This window comes from Acipenser ruthenus, chromosome 35, assembly GCF_902713425.1.
Source record: "Acipenser ruthenus chromosome 35, fAciRut3.2 maternal haplotype, whole genome shotgun sequence".
Lineage (NCBI taxonomy): Eukaryota > Metazoa > Chordata > Actinopteri > Acipenseriformes > Acipenseridae > Acipenser > Acipenser ruthenus.
Window position 1 is genome coordinate 11,693,493 of NC_081223.1, and position 22,284 is coordinate 11,715,776.

Here is a 22,284-nt window from a genome sequence, read left to right on the forward strand (position 1 = left end):
GGGGCCACGGTGTCTTGTGGCTTTCGTTCCCCCCTCCCCCACCCCCGATCTCTCAATTACGAAACTGGTCTAATTATTTGATTCATTGGACGCATTTAACGCTTCTCTCCCGGCTTCAAAATGTTTCACAGGTCGTCTACCTTGAAATCAAGGGCATTTTTATAAAATACGTCCAAGTGAACAAATAAGTAGATCAGTTAAGTTAACTGAGAATGAAAACCAGGAGACCCTCGAGGACTGGAGTCTGACACCCCTGGACTTAAAGGGTGTGTCTTCAGTTTTTGTTTTAGTTTTTTAACCAATCCTCTGCCGCTTTCCAGTCTGCAGTCCCGCCCCCCAGCTTCTCCATCTCCAATCAGAACGCACTACAGTTCAGTAACCCCGGCGGTGCCCTGGTCACTACGTCCTTTGTGACGTCATCGCTGTCGGATCCCCGCCTCCTGTCTCCACAGCAACCGGCCCTGCAGAGGAACACAGTGTCCCCGGGGCTGCCACAGAGGCCAGCCAGCGCAGGTGAGGAAAGCACTACCCCGGACTGAACCTGGGCAGCTGGAAAGGGAACTCAGGGTCTTAACAGCAAGGGCAGAGGGACAGGTCCCGGAGCACACTTCAGATCCCAAATAATCAACTGGGACGCTTCATGGGGGGGCAGTGTTTCACAGTGTAGTGTCGTACACAGCTGCAAGTTTTGCATCACCCTGTAGAATGAACTCATTTTGCTTCATAAAGTCGAACCTGCGATGAAATCGTGCTCCCTTTCGCGCACCTGAGTTGAATACCGCTTTGTAGTTTTCGCCTGTATTCTTAACGGAAAACTGACCATTTGAAAACGGTGACATTTTCAAAGAATCTGACATGAAATACCGTACTGCTGCGATTGCATCCTTCTGGTAGACTTTATTAGCGATATGATTTTGTAGTTTCTTTTGATTTACATGTTGTTAAATAAAAGATCTAAATTAAGTTCGTATAGGTTTTAGAGAGAGAGAGAGAGAGAGAGATCTATATATAATTTTTGTAATAATTTCTCAATCCTAAAATTCTAGGTGATGCAAAACTTTTAGCCATAGCTGTAAAAATAGGGAAAAAACTACTTTACTTATCTGAAGATGTTTGCAGCTTAGCATGAAAACGTCTCGTGGAAAGCAATCGCTTATGCAGGAAAATCAAGAAATACGAGAGCAAGGAATTCAGAATCTAGCTGCTGTAATGTTTGCTGATTTGTTTTTTATTTATTTTTTACTCATTTTATTTTAGGAGCGCTTTTAGGTGGTGATCTGAACGATTCAAACGGACCGTGCCCAAGCCCAGTGGGTGAGTACCCTGCCATGGAAAGTATATGTCTGATCGTCGCAAACCCAGAACCCGGGTATAGAGGCCTGTAAAATGATTTGGTTGCCCAGATTTTATGGTTCGGCAATCTGTCAAGCCAGTAAACTCTTCACTGCTACAGAATACACCCGCCCTTCGGATGAGACGTAAAACAAACGAGGTCCTATTGGAAGTGACTCTGCAGCAGCAGTTGTTGATGATGCATAGTTCACCCTCCTAGTCTCTCTGAATAAAAGCGTCTGCTAAATGACTAATTTAATAATAATAATAATAATAATAATAATAATAATAATAATAATAATAATAATACGTGCAAACTGAGTGACTCCTGTGCCTTTAAATCCGCCCCCTCTTCCCATCCCCCCCCATTGTGAGCTATTGGGCCAAATCAGAGTTTTGCCGTCTTCAGCTGTTGCTGGGTTAACAGGTGCTTGGACTGTCCGGCGAGTCATCGGGACATCGTCACGCAGAGATTGGCAAGAGCAGGTCCTCTGCTGCCCCCCCCCCCTCCCCCTCCGCTCACCTCCCCCACCTGTCACATCTCTCAGCTGCTTCTGTGTTCACGTCAATTCTGGCTCTTCATGGTCTTTGGTTTGTGGCCTCCTTAACCTTTTTTGCAATGTCATTGTACAGTTTCTTTGATTTGTATATATATATACACATTTTTATTTTTTTTTTATTTTTTATGTCTCAATCTTAAAGTTCTAGGTGATGCAAAACTTTTGTCCAAAAACTATTTATTTACACACATTCCCCCCCCCCAAGTCTCCCTGCCTGGTGTGCCGCGCAGCGACCTGAAACCTACAGTCTCCTGAAACCAAGCTCCAAGCCTCAGAGTGTTGGCTTCGTGATCCCTTCAGCTTTAAATTATGTTTTATTTCCCCCTCTGAAACATTTTAAACATCAAACACATTTAAACATTTATACTTCAGGGTACCTTGATTGCTGGTGACCCTTATTAAAAAGCGTCGCAATAAAATGAAAAATCAATAGAATATTAATGTGTGTGCAGACACTTTGTGGCTGAGGTTTCAGGCCACTGCGCAGCACACCAGGCAGGGAGACTTGGGGGGGGTTTGATACAGCAAACCTCAAACTAGGTCTCCCGGGGGTCTCCTGGAACCAGCTTTCAAGCTCCTGAAAAAGAGGCTTCATGTTCCCTCAGCTTCAGATGCACTCGTTTAACTTATTTTGTAATGAACTCCAGTCTGTCTATTAGCCCTAAACTAATGTCTGCACTCCAATGTTGCAGACCACTCCCTCTCAGCTGTTGTGGGAGCCTGTCGCTGCTTCATTGGAGTCCAGGAGCTTGGGGAGGGGGGGGGGGGGGTCCGCATGAACGTCACTCTGCATACCTCGCATGCTTCAGGCAGGCCAGGAAATGAGAGCGTTGTAGGGAGAGAGTGGAGAGGGGGGGGGGGAGGAGTGCGGGGGTGTCAGAGAGTGATTCAATCAGCTGGAGCCACAGCTTTGTGCTGTTGTGCGTTTGTGGAACTCTGTTCTGGAAACTCGGCAGGTTGAAACTAATTTAAATTGAAAACCTGAAAACTTACATTTGTATTGCGTTGTAATGTTTTAATGCCAGGATAAGGGAGCTACACTCGCACACTCTTTCTCATGCCAGTCATTTTCCACGCCCCTTACCAAAAACAGCAGCAGTGTGGAGTAGTGGTTAGGGCTCTGGACTCTTGACCGGAGGGTCGTGGGTTCAATCCCAGGTGGGGGGACACTGCTGCTGTACCCTTGAGCAAGGTACTTTACCTAGATTGCTCCAGTAAAAACCCAACTGTATAAATGGGTAATTATATGTAAAAATAATGTGATATCTTGTAACAATTGTAAGTCGCCCTGGATAAGGGCGTCTGCTAAGAAATAAATAATAATAATAATAATAATAATAATAGTAATAATAATAATAATAATAATAATAATAATAAAAACAGTGCTGTGCCAGCTGTAAAATATATCTGTACGAAAAAAACCACAGTGCTGGCTAAAGCCTTCATCAGTGTGTGTCTATAAACTGCTTGAACTAGCTTTCCCTCTGCATTTACTAAGAAAGGCACACAGTCTGCCGTCGCCAGAGAGAGCTTGTTTCGCTCGGCAGACGGGAAGGAGAGCAAGCAGGTGAAACACAGAGACAGATTTTCAATTTCCTGTGAGAACAAAAAGTCCCGCCCCCCTCCCTTCTGTGTGTGTCGTTGAGCTTCAGTGAAAATAATGACTTTTTTTTGTTGTTGTTTTAAGTTCATTCAAACGTGAAAGACCAGTTTTTGTTTTGTTTTTTTAAACAAGTGCTGCTTGTTAAGGGAATAATCCAAACAGTTTTAACGCTACACAAACTGCAATAAACTTTTTTTTTTTGCTCTGGGGGGGGAAAAAAGGACGACGCCCTTTTTTAATTTTTAATATTTAACCCCTTCTGGTACGCACGAGGAGTCGTGCGCTTGTCATTCAAACGTTTTTTTCTGAAACACGCGTTTGAGAGAGCGACTCCAGCATCGCGAGGAGGAAACTGACAATGCGGACGACCCGTCCAGTACGTTTGTTGTTGGTTTTTCGTGCTCCGCGTCGCTTTTTTACATATTTTTTGTATCTCTTTCCGTCTCCTAGGAAACGGGTACATGAGCGCTCGGGCCTCTCCGGGTCTTCTCTCCGTATCCAACGGCAACAGCTTGGGGAAAGTAGTCCCGGCAAAGTCTCCGCCCCCTCCCAGTGTTCAGATGGGCATCAGCGCTCGCAAACCAGACCTCAGGGTGATCACCTCCCAGAATAAAGGACTCCTGCAGCTGGTAAGCCCATTCCAGGGTTAAGACCCCCACTGTTCCCCTTCCTTCAGCCCTCTAACTCTGACTACAGTGATCCGTTTATAACGTTTCCTTCTTGGTTTTGAGCTCCAGTTTCCTGGACGCATTAGTTGCGAACAGGTTTCTGTTTGTAATGCATGCCTTTTTGAGTAGGGGTGTAAAGCCGAGGGAACACAAAGCCAACTTTTTCAGAAACAGCGGCTTGAAAGCTGTTTCCAGGAGACCCCCGGGAGACCTAGTTTGAGGTTTGCTGTATCAAAACCCCCAAGTCTCCCTGCCTGGTGTGCCGCGCAGTGGCCTGAAACCCACAGTCTCCTGAAACCCAACTTTCAAGCTGCAAAGTGGCTTCATGTTCCCTCGGCTTTAAACTATTAACACGGCTGTGTTTGACAGAGCCAGACCCTTTCTATATGTATTTATGTATTAAGTACAGTGGAGGCTTGGTGGTCCAGCGGTTAGAGAAAGGGGGCTTGTTACCAGGAGGTTCACATCCCGGCTCAACCACTGACTCCCTGTGTGTGTGTGTGTGTGTGTGTGTGACCCTGAGCAAGTCACTTCACCTCCTTGTGCTCCGTCCTTCGGATGAGACGTAAAACAAACGAGGTCCTATTGGAAGTGACTCTGCAGCAGCAGCAGCAGCAGCAGTTGATGATGCAGAGTTCACCCCCCCCCCCCTAGTCTCTGCAAGTCGCTTTGGAGAAAAGCGTCTGCTAAATTTTAATAATAATAAATGAAGTAGGATATAATAAAACAAAATAGTAAATTTAATGACCGTTTTTTTTGCCCTCCTGTTTTCTTCATGCAGACAGAGGAGGATCTGGAAATGGTGAGTGCGTTTGCATTGGTTCTGTGCTTGGAGTGCAGCATTAACTGCGTGGTCTGTGATGTAAGAGGCTGCTGCTTATAACAATGTCAGAACACGATGCAGGGCCCTGCTTTCATTTAAACGGAGGTGATAATTAGATCTGCTGCTGTTTGGATCACATAATTGTACAGTTATGTAATTGTAATTTGAATACCCCACTGGATTTTGTATGTGTGTGTGTGTTGGGGGAATAAAAACACATTTTATTTTTCGAAATGGTTTAATTTAGCCAGGCGCAATTCAAAATACTGCAAGAAGTGAATTGTGTATCGTTTATTAAACAACTTTATTAATAATAATAATAATAATAATAATAATAATAATAATAATAAATCTCCATACCAGCTGAAAATTGATTGAAGTTTATTATTATCAGGGAACTGTTCAGATCGTTTTTAACACAGCAGTTTAGAAAAGTTTCATCATTAACAAAACCTTTAATTAATTCATTAAACAAAAAAAATAATAACTTGCTTGTTAATAACGAGTTACATGTTTGTGGATCGGAACCCACTGCCCCAGATCAGAGAATAAAACCCACCCCCCAAATCCATTATTAATGAGTTGGAACCCCTCTCGACCAATCCCGAAAGAGCAGTAGGAGGAGCCAGGCTGGAATCCCTCCCCCATTGTGTCGTTTTTGAATGACTTGGAGAAACGGGGTACCTGCATGTGGGTTGTGCTTGAGCCTCTGGTTCTTGAGAAACATTTTGAGCCACAATAATCTGGTGTTGAATGATCGTTTATTTTGTGTTTTGAAACATACACTAGCCCCTGACAAGTATATGGGGGTCCAGCGGTTAGAGAAAGGGGCTTGATACCAGGAGGTTCCCAGTTCAATCCCAGCTCAGCCACTGACTCCCTGTGTGTGCGTGTGTGTGTGTGTGTGTGTGTGACCCTGAGTAAGTCACTTCACCTCCTTGTGCTCCGTCCTGATCACAAAACAGACCGTTTGAGTAATTTCTAAACTGTCACAGAAACCCGAGATGGAATTGTTTTCCTGTAACTCACTGAAGAGGCCCATCTCTTATTTTTGATAATCCACGGATACCCTTGTGATGCTGATATTAAAGAAGACGAGGTTCAGCAGTATAGTTGGGTTTTTTTTAAACGTCGTGTTTCAGTGCTGTACAGACGTTCCGTGTCGTTACCCGTTTCTCCAGTTTCTCTGAGATACGAATGTACCAGCTTTACATCTTTTTTTTTTCTCTCATTTTGTTGATCATTAATGAACATTTCTGCACTGTGGGTGTTGTCAAGTGATTGAAAACGAGTCATTTTGTGTTTGAATTGAAAGTCTCGAGGAGTCGAATGGGTCAAAGTTCAAGTATATTTTCCTCTAGAGGAATTGTCACTTTTTGATGTCACTACTGTGGTATTATGCCTTTAGATAGATAGATAGATAGATAAACTTAGTCGCTGGCTTCTAGTTTTGTTAAATCGACAGATGTTTTGTCTCCTTTTGAAAGGTAGGAGTTGGTTAAAGGCTGGAGCCAGGTCTTTGGACGTGCGGCTCAGTAAGAAGTCTCGTTGTGACGTGATGTTTTTGTTTGACAGTTTCTAAAGATGTTTTTTTTTCTGACAAAAAGGCTTGCTGCGTTCTGTTGGAGTTCCCCTACCCATGACCTTCTCCTGCCTCTCTCTTTCCCAGAACGCTCAGCGGCTTGGAATCTCTCAGGCTGCGCAGCCCTTGACCACGCCCGTGGTTTCCGTGGCAACACCCAGTCTCCTGACGCAGGGCCTACCCTTTTCTGCCATGCCCACAGCATACACAGGTAAGGAACAAAAAAAGCCTCTCTTAGCTAAGAGGGCCATACCAGTTCTTAGAGACAAACAAAACCACCCCTATCTGCTTTAAATGACTGCAAAGCTCGCCTAAGTATTATATGACATCCACAGCTTCAGTAGTTGTCCGGTCGGGAAATGTGTTACGGGAAATGTTCAAAACGTCAGTATGCTCGCTGTCTTTTACATTATTATTTGTTTATTTAGCAGACGCCTTTATCCAAGGCGACTTACAGAGACTAGGGTGTGTGAACTATGCATCAGCTGCAAAGTCATTTACAACTACGTCTCACCGAGAGACGGAGCACAAGGAGGTTAAGTGACTTGCTTCAGGGTCACACAATGAGTCAGTGGCTGAGGTGGGATTTGAACCGGGGACCTCCTGGTTACAAGCTCTTTTCTTTAACCACTGGACCACACAGCCTCCTATAATACATTATATACCCCACAAGCTCCATCTGCTAAACAGCCTTTGACTAAATTCTTAGTAAATCTCAACCTGGAGTGAAGTTAATCCGCTAAAGGAATTAAAAAATATACACGTTGGGTCAGATTTGCAGTTTCCGGCTGAGGCTCTAGCGCCCCCTTTTGGCCCTGGGGTCCATCTTCACAAAACTTTTATCATACATTGCAAGCCTCCTGAGGGATAGAAATCAGACTCCTATTGCACAGCAGTGTCACCCAGTCCAGGTTTTACTGCTACCAGCTTGATCAGCCCCAGTGTGTCTAGCTAACAAGCTCAGGTGTGTCTGATTATTAAACTCACAGTGAAACCAGGAATGGATCAAACTGCAATATTATTATTATTATTATTATTATTATTATTATTATTATTATTATTATTGATATTGCTACAATGAATGACCCTTCTTTCTCTCTCTCCCGCTCTCTCTCCCTCAGACTATCAGTTAACGAGTGCTGACATATCCGCCCTCCAGGCTTTCACCTCGCCAGGCGGCCTGTCGCTAGGCAACCTGCCCATATGGCAGCAACAGCAGCAGCAGCACCAGCAGCAGCAGCAGCAGCAGCAGCAACAGCAACAGCAGCTCAGCCTGGCGTCGCTTAGCAACCTGGTGTAAGTACAGCGCCCCCTGCCCTGTGCAGAGCAGAACTGCACTGCACTGCACGCTGCCGGCAGGCTGAGACTCCGTGGCTTTCTGTCCGCTGAGAGCATGCTCTGTCTTGCCTGGGGGAGTCTCCTCTGTTTTTTAAGTCCGTCGTGGTCCGCGTTCACGAAATTCAACGTGTGTTTTTTGTTTTGCTTTCTGATGCTTTGTGTGGCAATTGGTTTTCAGCAGCTGCGGGGTAAAAAAAAAAAGGATTTGTGGGAGTTCAGCGTTGATTTGTCTTCGTTGTTTGAAGCTAGCTGCTCAGCATTCTGATAAACAGTCTAATAATATTATTTGTTGTTGTTAAAATCTCGATCTATATCTCTCCATCTGCCTATCTACCTATCTGTATGTGTGCATATGTATATATATATATATAATGTATGTGTGTATATATATAATATATATATATATGTGTGTGTATATATTGATTTGTCTGTCTTCCAACCTGCCTTTATATTTAGAAATGCATCTGTCTGTTGCATCAGTCTGTTTGATCTGTTTGACAGCGTTGTAAAATGAGTCTGTTGTATCTTTGTGTGTGTGTGTTCAAATCAGTCTGTCTGTCTTCAAAACAGTGCTAATTTGTGGCGCACTCTCCCTCTCTCCCTCTCTCTCTCTCTCCTACTTCTTTAATTATAACCTGTACAATGACAGTGTGTGTGTGTGTGTGTGTGTGTGTGTGTATATATATATATATATATATATATATATATATATATATATATATATATATATATATATATAATATCTATATAGAGATATATGTATATAATTTATAGAACAGGCATGGGCCTCTTTTTGATGTATATTTGATGTACGTCATTTTTCTCAACAGTATGACATCACAATCAAACGTACTCTTTGGCAGGGAACACTGTTTCTACCGGTACTGTATAGTTTTTACATCTTTCCATGGCTTTGTAGAAGTGTCCTGTTGTATAAATCAGTACAAGTCTTGCATTTCAATTACAGCCCAACTAGATGGAGAGCGGGGGGGGGAGCTGTTTTTTTTCCTGGGACTAAGGCTTAAAAAAAAACCAGAGAGAAAGTCCTTTCACCTAATCTTGGTCCAGATATCCTGTTTGAAAATGTCTATCCAGTTCAAACTTACTGTAACATAAATGTTTGTTTGTTTTCTAATACCTGCGAGACCTATTCATAAAATTCATAAAAACACCTCCCAAGATTTGATATGTTTTTATATCCTTTACACAACTGACGTAGAAGTCTTTCACGTCAGACTTTTATCAAAGGCTTTTTTGAAAATCTAAATCAATGATATCGCCGTTTCCAGTCATCTACCTGAGCTGTAACATCCTTGAAAGTCCCCCAGGCTAGTCCAGCATGACCTCCCTCTTCTGAGCCCTGGCTGGCTGTCCCCTATAATATCCTTGCTGTACGAAATGGGTATGGAGAAACGTTCAGAAAAGGGTGGTACAAACTGACCCGGGGAGTAATCTTTTAGATAAATGACGGGGGCTACCTAACATAAAAGGGGACCTTTACAAAAAGCGCCGGAGGTCTAGCCCGCTGACCTTAACGGTGCGATCAAAAGTATTTGACAAACACTTTCTGAATGCCTCGCCTCAGCCCAACAGCATTTTCGTTTTGATCTTTTTGTCACACACCCCCCACCCCCCCTAAAAGCCTGTTTTTCCAGCCACAGCTTTGTAAATTTCACTTCCAGTTTTGCAAGGAACAGGATGTCATCTGTGCGCCACGCAGTTTACTGTGGGGGTTGTGCAAACTCAAGGATAATAAAATCTGGACAGCAAAAAAAAAAAAGGTCATGCTTTTTGATAAATGTGCTACAAATGACTGCAATAAGCTGTAAATGGGGTTCACGTTTTTTTTTTTGTTTGTTTTAACAAGGAATCTGATTAATAATGAGCATACAGCAGTGTGCAAATCTATTGGAACATCGCAATCATTGATATCCTTTATACACCCGCCTGAATGGAAACCTCAGGGTGTGAGAATTTCAATCTCCGCTCAGTAATCAGGGATATAGAAACACACCCGTGTGTGAAAATGTCAGACCGCTCTGTGCTTTAATCAGGCGTCTTAAACCACTTCTAAAAAGTCTCCTGCGTTTTACCGTGTGTGGCTCTGTGTTCCTTTTCTCTTTACTGTTTTAAATGAATTGCATGGGTGGCCGATTAAAGGCATCCATTCAATTAGACCATCGCTACTAATTTGCCTATTTTTTAATATTTTTTCCCAGATTTTCAGTCGCAGTGGTTTTGATTTCATACGCACAGCAAATCAGAACTACAGAAGCGATGGGGTGTTTGTAATACATGTGCACACGGCTGTATGTGGCATCAGTCTGTATGAATTGCTGCCAGCTACAATGCATGCGGACTGATTGATCTTACCAAACAATGTGTGTTAACAAAGGCTTGTTTTTTCAGGCTGTCATTGTTACTTTTAATAAAATGCTCAATCCTGAACCCGGCAACGCATTAACTGAAAATCACATCACAGTAAAAAAAAAATATATATATATATATATATATATATATATATATATATATATATATATATATATATATATATATATATAATTTGATTGCTTCTAGAAAGCAATGTTTGGCAGTACAGTGTTAATTCCGCCTCCAGTAACTCCAGCTGTCTGGAGTACAGTGACTTTGAAAGAGTACTGCGGTCAGCTTCTGAAGAAGTGCCTGTGTGTGTGTGTGTGTGTGTGTGTGTGTGTGTGAGACTACGAGGTGTGTGTGTGTGTGTCTGTGTTTTTGTGTGTGTGACAACGAGGTGTGTGTGTCTGTGTGTTTGTGTGTGACTCGTGTGTGTGTGTGTGTGTGTGTGAGACTACGAGGTGTGTGTGTCTGTGTGTTTGTGTGTGACTCGTGTGTGTGTGTGTGTGTGTTTGTGTGTGTGTGTGTGTGTGTGTGACTCATGCGTGTGTCTCTGTGTGTGTGTGCGCGCTATGTGGTTTGACCTGCTATGGGGCTTGGCTCCACCACATTCCAGTCCGCCCACAGCTGCGTGTTTCCGGGCCAGTGAGAGGGGCTGCAAGAGCCTGGGAGAGCAAGCGATGGTGGGAGAGGATGAGGGAGGCTGGGAGAGACCTTGAGGAGGGGGGGGGGAGTCTGTGTGAGAGAGCGCTAAACCGCATGCTAGCAAAAATCCCCAAAATGTTTGAAAGCGTCAGTAAGACTCCGGTAACTGCAGTAGTTGCGATCATCAGCACCTCACGCCCCTTCTCTTCTCTTCCTTTCTTTTTTTTAAATTTATTTTCTCGCTCTCTCCCTCCCCCCCTACAGGCCGAGCGGACACTTACCACAGAACAACACTCTGTCGGTCAACACCAGCCCCAACATCAGCATCAAATCCGAGCCAGCATCCCCCAACCGGGACCGCAGCACCCCGTGCTCCTCCGCGTCCGGGACCCCTTACCCAGGCTCCGTGCGCTTGGAGCCCACCGGCCACTCCCCGGTCAACAGCCTGAGCAGCAACGGCAGCTCGTACGAGGGCAGCGACCGCGACGACCCTGCCCAGCAGCAGCAGCAGCAGCAGCTTCAGCAGCATCGCCGGCAGCAGCAGCAGCAGCAGCAAGACTTCAACTCGAGTCTGGGGCTTCTGAGGCCGGCTGGGGATCCAGAGCAGGACAACGGAAACGTGAAGCGGATGAGGATGGATACCTGGGTGACATAACCACCCAGCCGTGGAGAGAGAGAGAGAGGGGAGGAGGCAGGAGGGGCGGGGTGGGCGGGGTACTGAACCCTGAAACTGCCTGAATTTAAAATCATGATTTATATATATATATATATATATATATATATATATATATATATATATATATATATATATATATATATATATATATATACATACACTGAGCATCAAAAGAAACTTATCACTTATATTTGAGCATCAAAAGAAACGTATCACTTATATTTGGATAAAATTCACTAGATGTGATCGCAAAATGACAAACTGTTTTAGAGCAGGTGCAGTGACTTTTTATTGTGCTATTATTATTATTGTTATTATTATTATTATTATTATTATTATTGGTTTATTTAGCAGACGCCTTTATCCAAGGCGACTTACAGAGTATAGGGTGTGTGAACTATGTATCAGCTGCAGAGTCACTTACAATTACATCTCACCCGAAAGACGGAGCACAAGGAGGTTAAGTGACTTGCTCAGAGTCACACAATGAGTCAGTGGCTGAGGTGGGATTTGAACCGGGGACCTCCTGGTTACAAGCCCTTTTCTTTAACCACTGGACCACACAGCCTGATTAACACAGTGCTGATTAACAGTTGACATCACGAAGACGCTGCAGAATGATCTGTCGATCTCGGGCAGGTGTTGTGACTCTTGGTCTCCCGGTTGGTGGCTCTGTCATTGACAGAGTGTGTCTGGTTATACCGTCTCGCCAGGTTTGAAATCGCTGGCTGTGTGAGCACCCAAGACGGCGAGCCACAGCACGCTGCCCTAGTCCAGACTCCAACATGCCGATCGCACGAAGGCGCTGCTCTCTTGACAGACGTGGCATATTGTTTTTTTTGCTTTTATTCAAGATTGCAACTCAGCAGCTGAAATCGCTCCATATCCAGCGTCCAATCAACTGTCTCACTAATTAGGTGATTAAGCGCATATGCTTCAGTCATAGTCACTCAAGGGTGACCTGGTCAAGGGTGAATGATCGAGCCATTTAAAAAGAAACCAAAAACATTTCGTCGATGTCCATCATTTTATATACCTTATGTTTTTTTGAAATGCGTTATAATAGTGATACGTTTTTTTTGATGCTCTATAAGCAGGTTTTCTGTCAGCTGAAGGAAGCAGTATCCCTTTTTTTTGTTGTTTTCTGTTTTTAAATTGTTTAAAAGAAATCAGGAATTGTTAGCCAAAAATCCGGGACATTTAGTTTCTAAGAGGTTTATTATTAACCCATAAACTCTCGACAGTAACTCAGGAGGCAGAACTCTTAAGAAACAGGCGAGCGCTTTGGTTTTGTTCACCTGCTGTCTTTCTGCAACCAGGGGGCGCTATTCTCACTGTTTGTTTTTTTTTTGTCTGCAGTACCGCGGGAACTTCAGCGTGATTTGATCTTTTATGGCTGCACGGCGGCCTGCGTTTGCGCGCAGTGCCCCTGCTGACGAATGAACCAGGCTAACATACTGAACTGAAAAAAAATCATTTTGTGCTTTGAAAAGAAATTTGCAACTGAACACAGGCAGCAACAGCAAATGCAGATCAGTCTCATTTCCAGCGTGTTCTCCAGGGCTTTTAAAATGGCAAACTGAACTAAGCCATCATTTGCTTTTACCAGCCAGCAAACCCCAGCACAGATGTGTGAACAGCAGCCTGCTCCCTCCCTCTCTCCCCCCCCCCTCCCTCTCTCCCTCTCCCCCACTCCCCCTCTCCATCCTCTCCCTCTCTCCGTCTCTACCCTTCTCCCTCCCCCCCTCTCCCCCTCTCCCTCCCTCCCTCCCTCCCTCTCCGTCTCTACCCCTCCCTCCCTCTCTCTCCCCCTCCCTCCCTCCCCCTCTCTCTCTCTCTCTCTCTCTCTCTCTCTCTCTCCCTACCTCTCTCCCCCCCTCCCTCTCCCCCTCCCTCTCTCTGTCCTTGGTGCAGTTTGAGGTTTCAGATCTGTGGATCTCATTCCGATGGGATCTGGATGGTCTGGTTCCTCGGCACGTGGTCTTGAGGGTCTCGGAAACTAGGTTGTGGTGACCTACTTCCTTTTTTTTTTTTTGTACGAGTTTCTGATGGAGCTAATGAAGCCTCTTTTCTGTAGCCCTGCTAAATCGGATCAAGCTACACAGTGTTACTGTGAATCTAGGTCAAGGTGATCTGTTGTATGACAGGACAGATACCTGTATTGTAAGAGATAGATAGATTGATAGATAGATAGATAGATAGATAGATAGGTGTATATATATATATATAGAGAGAGAGAGAGAGAGATCGATAGATAGATAGATAGATAGATAGATAGATAGATAGGTAGATAGATAGATAGATAGATAGATAGGTGTATATATATATATATATATAGAGAGAGAGAGAGAGAGAGATCGATAGATAGATAGATAGATAGATAGATAGATAGATAGATAGATAGATAGATAGATAGATAGGTGTATATATATATATATATAGAGAGAGAGAGAGAGAGATCGATAGATAGATAGATAGATAGATAGGTATATATATATATATATATATAAAGATAGGTGTATATATATATATATATATATATAAAGATATAGATACAGATAGAGATAGATAGATAGATAGATATAGATACAGATATAGAGATAGATAGAGTTGCGTCCGCTGGTTGTTTAAAACACGTTCCTGACATACTGTGAAAAATGCAGTAAAAGTTCAGAAAATTCAGATTCGTTTCTGCTGAAGTGCTAAATGGCTGCACGTTTCCAGAAAAAACATATAAAACCAAACAAACAAAAATGAAAAGAAGAGTGTTTAAATTCTTTGTGCGTGCGTGCGTTTTTGTAGTTTGCTTTTGAGTGAGGGAGTTTTAAGAGTTTTGAGAGCACTGATCCAGTGGCAGCGCTCTGAACTGGGTCGTTCTTTTCTCAGACTCCTTTTGTGCGTCTCAGGCTTAAAAAAAAAACAAAAAACTAAGGGATACTGCTTCCAAACGGGTCAGTGCTTGATGCTTGATGCTTTAGAAAAATCATCAGTTTTAAAAAAAAAAAAAAAGTGTGGCAGCTTTTCTAAACCTGGGCTTGGGTTTGAATCTAAAATTAACCTCAGGGTTACATGAACTTTTTCTTTCACATGCGTATTTAAATATATATTCAAAGCGTTCATACATTTCCTACAGCATGGCATTTGTATATATCCAAAAATGTGTCATGCATCTAAATCTGTGCGATACATTTCAAAAGTCTGAAGCCACGCATTGGACTTTGGCCTTCGCTCGTAACACTTAGATTAGCCAGGAAGTGGCACAGGACGCTTCAACCGAGAGCTGGGAAACGTAATTCAATCCGCTGTTTTAGAAAACAGGCTGGCCACACTTTTTTTTTTTTGTGGGTGCGTGGGCGGTTCCGTCTGCATTTTGCAGGAGACGATCAGATCTTGGAAAGCGAAATATAACCCACCTGATCTTAAAAAAAAGGTGACAGAATTCAGGAGGGCCGTGTCTTTGGAAGCTGGCACTTTGCTTGCTAGACAGCCGTCCCAAGACAGCGGTACAGAACACAGGCCTGTTGTGGTGATCAGTGCCCGTTCCATCCTCATCAGGTCTGCCTTGCAGGTTCGGTTTCTAAGACTCTGTGGTTTTTGGTGGGTGTTATATTTGTTACAGGGAAGTAGTGGGGAGCAAATTTTGTATTTATTTATTTTTATTCTACAATCCTTTTATCCAGGAATTACTTGAGATTTCTTGAGCAAAAAAAGTGTTCGTTGCACAACCTTAGAGACACCCTAGAGATGCAATAAGTTAATACCTTGTCTTTTTAAAGCTGAAGGGACACGAAGCCACCGCTCTGAGGCTTGGAGCTTCAGGTTTCAGGAGACTGTAGGTTTCAGGGCGCTGCACGGCACACCAGGCAGGGAGACTTGGGGGGGTTTGATACAGCAAACCTCAAACTAGGTCTCCCGGGGGTCTCCCGGAACCAGCTTTCAAGCTCCTGAGAAAGTGGCTTCGTGTTCATTTCTGCTTTACTGTTACAAGAGATTGCGCAGTTTGTTTGACCTTGCAGAAGGATTTATTTTAAAATGAGACGCGCCAACAATGCATTCACTTATTATAAATCACAAAACGCAGGTTGTAGCGCTCCGAAACCTTGATTTTAAAGCCGTTGTTATTTCACCGGTGTCCTGTTCTGTTGCATGATCTATACACAGGATAAGATGTACTGGAATGTTTTTATTTATTTTTAATATACAAATCCTTAACAGTGATTTCTTGTCAATGATTTCTAAGTGATCGCATTCTGAGGTACCCCCACGTGCAACGGACCGGATCCGTTCTACCTTTTTGATTTGAGAATCTCAATTAATTACACCTTAAACGAGTGAAGGGGGGGGGGGGGGTCTGAAAATGAGAACATTTAGCCCATCCCTAGTTGCAGGTTCCTGCAGCCATAGCCAGCGCAATCAGAACTTTTTCATGGTAGTTTCTAGGGAATAGTGTTATTTTTCTAGACCCTAGAAATTATTATTATTATTTTTTTTTTTTTTACCAGATCCTGAGCAAGCTAAAAAAAAAAAAATCCTCCCTAAACTGGTCTAACTACCCACCAAAGTCCGATTTTTGTCTTTTAAAACAAAAGGAATCTGCCGAGTTTTTAACAGACCAGCCTCTGTTCTGAATCCCCACCAAGCACTGGCTCCAGAGCTCCATTCTATTGAACTTTGACAACTTTGCCTCCATTGAGTTTTAGAAGCAACTAAACACAGTGTGATCTATCTGAATGACAATCTATAAGAGAGTAAACAGACCCCTGTTCAATGTGTAATGATATGTTCCTAGAATACCATTTATTTTCTTGTGTTTAATTTGTGCTGGTGACAGTTATATTGTACATTATTTTTAAAGAAAAGAAACCATATTTTTTTTCTGTTTTGTGTAGGGTAGTCTTGTTTTATTATGATTATTATTATTATTATTATTATTATTATTATTATTATTATTATTATTATTATATAAATATATATATTTTTTTGTTTTTGTTTCTTAAAAGGGGTGTTGCTAAAATTGCACGGTTTCTAAAACGAGCGTAATTATAATATTAGTAAATAATAATAATACATAAATAAAAAAATAAATAAAAAATACAAAGTTTTAAAAATACCAGAATTTCAATGCTGCATTTTTTTTTTTTAAGTGTAAAAGTGTACAAGCTTAGAAGTGACAATTATGGAGTTAATTTATTTCTTGAAAACATATAAAATGGAAAATAAAAGATTTGTATAATGTAAATGCATGGGATTTAAAAAAAAAAAAAAACTGCAAAAAAATGAAACGTATAGAAAATATATATATATAAACCTCAAAAGAAAAAAAACTGTAGCTTAAAAAAAAACATTTTTCAAAGAAGAAAAAAATATAGCTAATATATTGTGTTCGGCTAAAAAAAAAGAGTCTGCTTTTCTGTTTTGTTGTTTTAAAAAAAAAGGTTTCTTCGTTGTTTTTGGAGAACGATATACCGTTTGTGTATATTTTCATAAACAAAGTATGCACTGATATGTTATAAAAAAATAATAATTCTATACTGCTTTTACAAAAAAAAAAAAGTGTTTGTAATTGTACCAAAGTATCCATTTTTGTTCCTTGAGACCTGCCCTTTTTTGCGTATGTTTGACCGTATTTTATATATTAAATAGACAAGCTGACCTGAAATCCTTGGTGGTTTGTAGTTTGTTAAGAGATCGCTCTCTGCCTCCCTTTCTCATTCATTCTAAATACTGTAGTTATGACTAAGAAGAAACCTGGTCACATCCTCAGTGTTCTTAATTATTATGAATGAGTCATTTAGCAGAGACTAGGAGGGTGAACTATGCATCATCAACAACTGCTGCTGCTGCTGCTGCAGAGTCACTTCCAATAGGAGCTTGTTTGTTTTAAGTCTCATCTGAAGGACGGAGCACAAGGAGGTTCAGTGACTTGCTCAGGGTCTCACACATACACACACACACACACACACACACACACACGCACACACAGGGAGTCAGTGGCTGAGACAGGATTTGAACCTCCTGGTAGCAAGCCCCCTTTCTTTAACCGCTGGACCCCCAAGACTCCTCCATCGACGATGACCAGATGACCAGACCACAAAGGAACGACGTCACCACGTCGCAGGGAGGTGTGCGTCGGGTAAGGGGGTACCAGAGAGACGCATTTCAAGCTTGTTTCAGAGACTGCATTCTTAAATAAACCACCTGGCTGACTCTCTTGTCTGACTCGCACTCGTCTTTCTCAACATCTCACTCCAGTGCTCGGGTCCTTGCATTGGCTACAAGCATTGATTTTAATAACACAGAAGGTCCTTCATAGATCGGGGCCACCCCCATCTCCAAGAACAACCGGCTCTGTCTGTTCCTGTTCGTTCTCTGAGATCAGAAAAAACGCAGAACTCTCTTAGCTGTTCCGAAAATCGCGTTTCTTGTCTGTGGAGCTCTCTTCTGCTTGACGTCATCAGCCAGGTTGAAACAATGGATTCTTTTAAAGTCTGAATTGAAAGCATCCTGTGTTTGTTTTTTGTTTGTTATGTATAATCGGTTGTAGCTGGGAGTGTGGTGTACGCAGGAGCTGTCCTGCTGCGTGTGTGATTTTGCACAGCGCTCTGGGAGGCCGTGGCGTGAAGGGAGGGCGCTATATAATAAAACACGTTTTGTATTAATATGGTTAGAATTATATGCACCGCTACAGTATCTGACAGCTGTCACTATTTGGTACTAAATTGTCATCCATGTACCTTACTTTAGCCTTGACAGCTGGCTGTTTGTTTGTTTTTTGTTTTTTTAAACTCTTGGGTCATACTGGTGAAGTCTGATGTTGCAGTACATCTTTTTAACCACAAGATGGTGGCGTTGCCCTTGAAACAGAACGGGCTTTCGTTTACACACTTCTGTAATAAAGGCAAATGACAAAATGTTGTATATATTTTTTTTTAATTACAGTCACTGTGTAAGCAGTCATTGTAACAGCCCACATTTTATTTAAACACGCCATTCTCGACTCTCCAGCGCTGTCATTACCCTGCACCTTAAACATAAATAATAATGAGCACTAGTCTAAACACTCCATTCTCAGCCCTCGCTTTAATATTAGTATTATAATGATTTTCTTTTCTTTTTAAATGTGTATATCTTTTTGTATATTAATTGCGTACGCGTCACCTCTGAATTTGAAGCCGTGTTGTCTTGGGCTTTTATGTAGACCATTTACGATTTTAAAGACTTCACTCGAGTTTGTGTTCGCTGCACACTCGGAAAACGGATTTTCACCCAGCCTGAACAAAAGCCAGCTTCTGAATTTGTGACCGAGGCTATGACCTCTCTGCTGGGACAGCCGATCTGATTTGATATCAGTCGATTAAATGGGACGTTATCAAGCAAAAACCATCCCATAGGAATGGGCCAGTAGGTACCTACTAGCCTACTAACCCCTAAATCTACCCTCTACCCCTAAACCTAATGTCTACCGCTAAACCCAACTGTTTTTATCAAAGTAATTTTTACTATTATTTCAACGCCGCTTTTTAGCGCCCTCTAGCGGCTACTACATCTGACGTCCATTAAAGCGCTTGAGCAGGACCTGTACCTACTGACCCGTTCCTATGGGATGATTTCGGCTTGATAATGTCCCATTCACTCGACTGATGTTAATCAGATCTGGTGGCTGGGATGACATCATGTGTCAGCATGACTAAGCCATCCCCATTCAGCCCAGCAGACAGACCTAGCATTGAACGAGCTCGGTCTCTCGCTGCAGTGCACGCACAATTATCTCAGAATCAGACGTTAACCGCATGGTGCTGGCTTGTCGTTTGTGTGAGGCTTGGGGCGAATGATTTTAAGTTTTTTTTTTAAGAGGGGGGGGGGGGGGGGGGTGCTTGCAGTGGTGACGCAACCGTCTCAAAGACCAGACTAAAGAACTCGTGGGCTTGTTTTCTGAGATTTCACCCTTTCTTGAGCTCATCACAAGACATTTAAACAAAATGTAGCTGATAGCTTCAGAAGTCTTCAGAGAGTTTAGGTTTGAAATGTTTGAAATGGCTCAACTGTTGATGATGAAGTGGCATCATTTTTCTATGTGTCGAGAGCTTCATAGCCGGCGTGAAAATGTCCCTGCCCGCGGCGGAGGAAGAGGAAGATGAGCCACGGTGCAGGACCTTATTGTGGGCCCCCCTCCCCAAACGTTAATTTAACCCTTATCTATAAACATCAAACACACAGAATCAAGTGTTCAATATTGCACTATGATTAATTGTCAGAATGTTAGCACTATGAAACAGTACGTCATAAGAACGTGTTCTACTCGCCTACTTTAATTTTATTTAGCGTAAATATTTTTATATTATTATTATTATTATTATTATTATTATTATTATTATTATTATTATTATTATTATTATTATAATAAATCAGACATACAGGCATGTTGATTTGCTGTAGTTTATTTTGGTGCCCGCAGCAGCTTCTGTATAAACTACAGGACGAATCGCGCACGCAGAGTGTAACTGCGCATGTCTGTGCGGAATACTACCCCAAAATCTCCCATGAAGTCGTGCCTCGTGCCAGCCCCCGGGGGAAATAAGTCAGGATAATGAAGACAAGAGCGATACCTGTTGAAATGAGGGCGGATATATATATAGAGAGAGAGAGAGAGTACATCAATTCAGCTGTTCTGACTATTAGATATCTGGTACTTAATGGGTTAAAAGTGAATTAAAAAAAAAAAAAAAGCCGGCCAAACTGAATCTAATAAACCATGAATTACTATGCTAGGAAATTGCTGCCTCCTTAATTATTCCAGTCTGTGTCCTGTCCTGTCTTTGGAGTTCCTGTCTTTGGAGTTGCTGTGATGAGCCTGTGATGAGCAGTTGTTGGTGTGAGTGGTTGCTGGTTTCAGAGATCGCATCTCTAAACTGGCCCTTCGAACACAGAAGTAAAGATGGAATCATCTGCCCGCTGGTCTGCTCTCATTCAGCAGACATGGTCTCACAGTCTGTGTGATTCACCAGACAGCTGACTCTGGGCTCGCTCCATTCGCTACCACTGACTTCTGCTACGACCGCAAAGTCTTTCGGCAGCTTTTTAAAAGCAAGTCTCTTTCAGATTTTATTTTCCTAGTTTTGTTCGCTTCCACACCCCTCCCCCTCCAACCCCAAATTACCACTCGGGGTTCTGTGTGTCTGTCTGTCTGCTTGCCAGCAGACCGTTCAATTTGATTCTAGTTTCTCTGTTTTAAAAATAGGGTCCTAAGTGCAGCTGGCCAGCAATAACCCTGTGTTTCAAAAGATTGCATCAGACAGAGGCCTTGAGCCAGGGCTGTTATCACATACCACAAAGCAACAGCCCTCGCTATTTATTCACAGTAATGTGACGTTACCTCTGCAATCCGAAAGGAATTTCCTGGACTGGAGGGAGCCCCCTTTCTCTTAGGAAGGTGAGGGAGGGAGGGAGCAGTTCAGTCTCCGTGCCTCAAGCCTTAATAGTTTAATAGTTACTTAAAATAAAAAAAACATTTGTAAAACCAATTTGACTAGACTTACTGGTTTTTACTTCTGTTCGATTTTCAAATGAACAAACAAGTGAATGAAAAAAAGGAAACAAAAGAGATAGATTAAGAAAGTAATGCAATTATCACTCTGGGGTTGTATCATCTCTGCATTGTGGTGGTGCTGTGAGGCGTGCAGTTTCTCAGCGTGGAGGAGAGAGAGGAGAGAGGAGTTTGGGATAGAGGAGTTTAGGAGAGAGGAGAGAGGAGTTTAGGAGAGAGGAGAGAGGAGTTTAGGAGAGAGGAGAGAGGAGTTTGGGAGAGAGGAGAGAGAGGGGTAAATCAATTTATTTTTTTCTCCCCCCTGAAAATAATCAAATGAATAACAAAGAGGAGGGGTGAATAAAGGAGGCAGTGAAGACTGTGAAGTCATCATCTATTGTTCTTCAATCTGTCTTCAACCCCCACCCCTCCAGGCCTGTCCCGACAGCCTCTCCTTATAAGGCCTGGGGCACGGAGTTGTCGATCGGCCGCACTGAAGGTCAGGGTAGCTGGGTCGGTGCCAGGCTCTGTGTGTGGGCCGCACACTGACTCACTCGGATAGCAGCCGTGAAAGAGAGAGATTATACAGCAGACTTAATCCACCACTCATGAGGGAGAGAGGAGAGAGGGAGAGATAGAGAGAGGAGAGAGGGAGATAGATAGAGGAGAGAGAGAGAGGAGAGAGAGAGAGCTGTAATCGCAGCAAAAGGTGGCGTTACAAAGTATTAACTTAAGGGGGCTGAATAATTTTGCACGCCCAATTTTTCAGTTTTTTATTTGTTAAAAAAGTTTGAAATATCCAATAAATTTTGTTCCACTTCATGATTGTGTCCCACTTGTTGTTGATTCTTCACAAAAAATTACAGTTTCATATCTTTATGTTTGAAGCCTGAAATGTGGCAAAAGGTCGCAAAGTTCAAGGGGGCCGAATACTTTCGCAAGGCACTGTATATATATATAATATTTATAAACACATTGTTGTGATCTGCAATAAATCCACCCAATGATTAACTTTTTAAAATTATGATTGTGTTATGTACTGTTGTTTAAGTTGCTGTGGCATCAGCGAATTGAAGCAACATTGATTTAGAATGCATCAAATTACACAAATAAAGAAAACTGAATTACTACTACTTAATGAGTTACTCAGAGCTAAGGGCA

At 42.5% G+C, this 22,284-nt stretch overlaps 1 protein-coding gene and 1 long non-coding RNA gene across 12 annotated transcripts in view; both read left to right on the forward strand.

Annotated features, from left to right (window-relative positions):
- Nucleotides 1-11,625, forward strand: part of LOC117962392 (myocyte-specific enhancer factor 2D homolog) — a 41,434-nt gene extending 29,809 nt beyond the window's left edge. For 4 of the 11 annotated variants that reach the window (XM_059007532.1, XM_059007525.1, XM_059007530.1 and 1 more), the window contains 8 exons: nt 321-513; nt 1,258-1,314; nt 3,946-4,124; nt 4,945-4,965; nt 6,656-6,779; nt 7,690-7,864; nt 8,737-8,787; nt 11,189-11,625. In XM_059007532.1, coding sequence (XP_058863515.1) covers nt 321-513; nt 1,258-1,314; nt 3,946-4,124; nt 4,945-4,965; nt 6,656-6,779; nt 7,690-7,864; nt 8,737-8,787; nt 11,189-11,579 — 1,191 coding nt within the window. In that variant the 3' untranslated portion in view covers nt 11,580-11,625. The remainder of the gene's footprint in view (nt 1-320; nt 514-1,257; nt 1,315-3,945; nt 4,125-4,944; nt 4,966-6,655; nt 6,780-7,689; nt 7,865-8,736; nt 8,788-11,188) is intronic. The other 7 variants (XM_059007535.1, XM_059007528.1, XM_059007533.1 and 4 more) reach the window with 3 other exon arrangements.
- A 1,734-nt stretch (nt 11,626-13,359) lies between these two features.
- On the forward strand, nt 13,360-17,259 carry LOC131705220 (uncharacterized). The gene is made up of 2 exons (XR_009310240.1): nt 13,360-13,810; nt 13,907-17,259. It is a non-coding gene; the product is annotated as an uncharacterized LOC131705220 (long non-coding RNA).
- Nucleotides 17,260-22,284: the final 5,025 nt, after the last annotated feature.